Source organism: Histoplasma capsulatum, genomic scaffold (assembly GCF_000149585.1).
Source record: "Histoplasma capsulatum NAm1 scaffold_1 genomic scaffold, whole genome shotgun sequence".
Taxonomy (NCBI): domain Eukaryota; kingdom Fungi; phylum Ascomycota; class Eurotiomycetes; order Onygenales; family Ajellomycetaceae; genus Histoplasma; species Histoplasma mississippiense.
The window spans coordinates 6,451,738-6,454,836 of NW_001813982.1; the positions used below are offsets into that span (position 1 = coordinate 6,451,738).

The window sequence follows — 3,099 nt, forward strand, 5'->3', positions numbered from 1 at the left end:
GACACCATGCAGCTTATCCGTATTTTGAAAGTCGGCTGCGATGACCTGGAGAAGCAGGACTCAGCCGATAGTCTCTGAACAAGTATGGAGGGAGAAGTTTACAAACCGGGATAACATTGGCAGTAATAGTATTATCTATCGCATAGAGAAATATGCAAGAAAGAGTGCTGGTGACGACTAAAAACCACTAAAGGCGGTGTTAGCTAGTGGGTTCATAGATTCTACCTGAGCTATATGTATTTCTCACAGAAATTCCTCTTTTTTTGCGAGTCTCAGGAAGTGGGGAAGTGGATGGAGAATTAGCCCTCGACATCAATTATGGGCGCGAGCTTCTCCTCGAGCCCATTCTGTACAAGGTCGGATTCCGACTGTGGGGGAGCCATCATTATTATTATTGGGATAGAAGATTAACCATAGAACAAGAGGAAGAATCGAGAGAAGTGAAAGTCACAAATTTTCCAAAGCATTTTAAGAAAGACCAAGAGAGAGCTCGAAATCACCTTTTTCAATAAAAACGTAAGCTCAGCTTAGTTTGTGAAGGGCACAGAGTAAAAGGCTGAAATGGATTTCTAATCAGCTACCCGTATGAAGATAAACTAGTGCTCGGATTCAGGGATCGACCGAAGGTTACACCACTTGCCATGTCAAATGCGATGAGCATGAAGTATATTTGGCACGAAACATCAGCCAGAATTGCAAATCTCTCTTATCCAATAAAATGAAGCTGAGAACGTTAGTTTTTTAAGATCGTAGATGTATTATATTGTTGGGGGATTGGGTTGGGTGATTCGTACCCTCTATACCACCACGGCGCTGGTGGTGATAGAGCTCTTTTGCCCTAGTGGCGTAATAGGTTATGAGCCCGGGTAAGCGCGACTGCTAAAGGGTGTGCCAACATGCTACATATCACAGGTTCGAATCAGACCAAGGCCAGAAGAATATCCCTTACTAATGCACCTTCTCTTACCAAGGTGGAGGAGATTGGTGGTTAGGCACCTAACCACCCAGGAAGACCCCAGGCCACCAAGGACCAATGGCAGTAGGGTAGTGGAACTTAGGAAGAGCCAGGTTCCCGTGGGTCCGAGGGGGGTCGTCACACAAATTAAATGCGGGTTTGGTCAAGGATCTCGGAGGATGATGACTGGACGCCAAGGGGTTAGAGCGAGGGGAGGAAGCCTTGGCCCAAGAATGTATCCCGTTATCAGCGGCTGAAATAACAATGTAATACGGAGATAATACTCATACCAAAAATACCAGTGGCTCTCCGCAGCTATGTCTCAGAACGCCGGCGATCTCAGATGGTAAGGTATCAACTCTGCAGAATAAAAGCCTGTTTCCCACGAGCTGTATAATGTACGTTAGCTCCATGCTTACACGGGAGGGTCCCGGGTAATTAATTAGTCACATTAGAGCCGGGAGGGAATGGCGGAGATCAAATCCATGTTCAGGTATTTTGCAGTTTATAGTTTACTCCAATAGATAGGTAATTTCAGAGTGGTGTAGTTAAAGAGCCAAAATTGTGGTAATTATCCATTCCATACTGGGGCACTACGATGGGCCTTTTGTATAAAAAGGGTACTGGGTTCGCAAGTTGGCCTGTCGTTGGTTATTCCCATACTTTCCAAAGCCGTCTCACCATATCGAATTTGCATGCCAGTCTCCTAAGCCTGAAAACACCAGTTCAGAAGAACCAATGTTGACCAGCATCTTACCCTTCACTGTAAGGTTTTCACAATCGTTCACTTTACAACGATCAGCTAACTTTCAGTATAGCCTGAGGTCGCTGAGGAGGTGAGCGAGTATTGCGTCAAGCACACAAATGGCGTTCCCAAGATGATGGAGGAGGTATGGGACCACACTGCGAAATCATTCAAAGACGCAGATAAGATGTCCTCCCCCATACAGGTAAGCTAAGTTTGAAATAACAAACAAGCTGAGAGTGCAAGGAGAAGTAACAAATGCAAAAATTGTGGCCGACCGAATTCATAGGGGCTCCTGGATGATATTCTTTAGCTCAAGATCCGTAAACCACAGAGAGGTCAAGAACCCAAACATTCCGCTCACCGTACGCCGGGGCCTAATCTCGATATACAGTTCTTGAGATTGGGACGTATTCCGGATACAGCGCTTTGGCCTGGTACGAAGGCACAAAAGCCATCCAGGCAGAAATCATCACTTTGGAGCTCAGCCCAGAGATGATTGCGGCTGCACGAAGTGTTTTTGATAAACACAATGTCAACGACAGAGTGACCTTAATTGAAGGTCCAGCAGCAGAATCGTAAGTTTTCCCCACTCGTCTCGTTTACACTGTATTCAACAATGAAAGGCTATTGAGATATCGCGACCAACCTGCTGACACGCTACAATGGCACAAGGCTCAAAACCTTGGAAGGGACTTTTGATCTCATTTTCGTGGATGCCAACAAGGACGGTTACGAAAGCTATGTCAACACCATTCTCGACCGAAACCTCCTTTCACAGAACGGATTGATTATGTGTGACAATGGTTTGTGTCCAAGTTCAATATAAAAGGTTTTCGCACGGTTGCTAATATTGCCGTCAGTGTTCGCTCGAGGAATGACGATCTCGACAGCGTCCAATCCGACCCTTCCTGATAGCGTCCGCCCATACTGGACGGAATGTGGTAGGGCATTAAGGCACTTCAACAATGCCGTCATCGAAGATCCAAGGGTAGATGTGGTGATGCTGCCGGTATTTGATGGCGTGAGTTTTATTAAGCTGAAAGACCAAAAGGCGGAGAGCGTAACAAATGGGTTCGACCACTAGTAATATGACTGCTAGTTGGTGTCTGCGGCAGACTTGTTGATATTATCAAATTCGGGTCTTATATTTGTCTGTCGTTAGTTTGCGATAAAACAAGAAGCAAAATATTTATTAGAGCTTATCTCAGTAAAACTCAGCCACTCCACTTCAAGCTAACCCAATCCAAACTACTATCAAGTCCTACTAACATCTGAGTCAAATCAGTTGTCAAGAAGCTTACACTAAATCTAAATGAGACATTCTCAGCAAACTCTTCAGAGAGTGTCTGAGAAAAACAGTTTCAGTTTGTTAGCAATATGAGAACCATTTGCTTCA

The 3,099-nt window shown here is 45.0% G+C and overlaps 1 protein-coding gene across 1 annotated transcript; it reads left to right on the forward strand.

Moving 5' to 3' along the window:
* Nucleotides 1–1,833: 1,833 nt before the first annotated feature.
* On the forward strand, nucleotides 1,834–2,865 carry HCAG_01840 (conserved hypothetical protein; the record flags this gene model as incomplete). Its single annotated transcript, XM_001544743.1, has 6 exons — nucleotides 1,834–1,905; nucleotides 2,014–2,065; nucleotides 2,095–2,278; nucleotides 2,376–2,506; nucleotides 2,564–2,724; nucleotides 2,803–2,865. The coding sequence occupies 6 exons, from the start codon at nucleotides 1,834–1,836 to the stop codon at nucleotides 2,863–2,865; spliced, it is 663 nt and encodes a 220-aa protein (XP_001544793.1).
* Nucleotides 2,866–3,099: the final 234 nt, after the last annotated feature.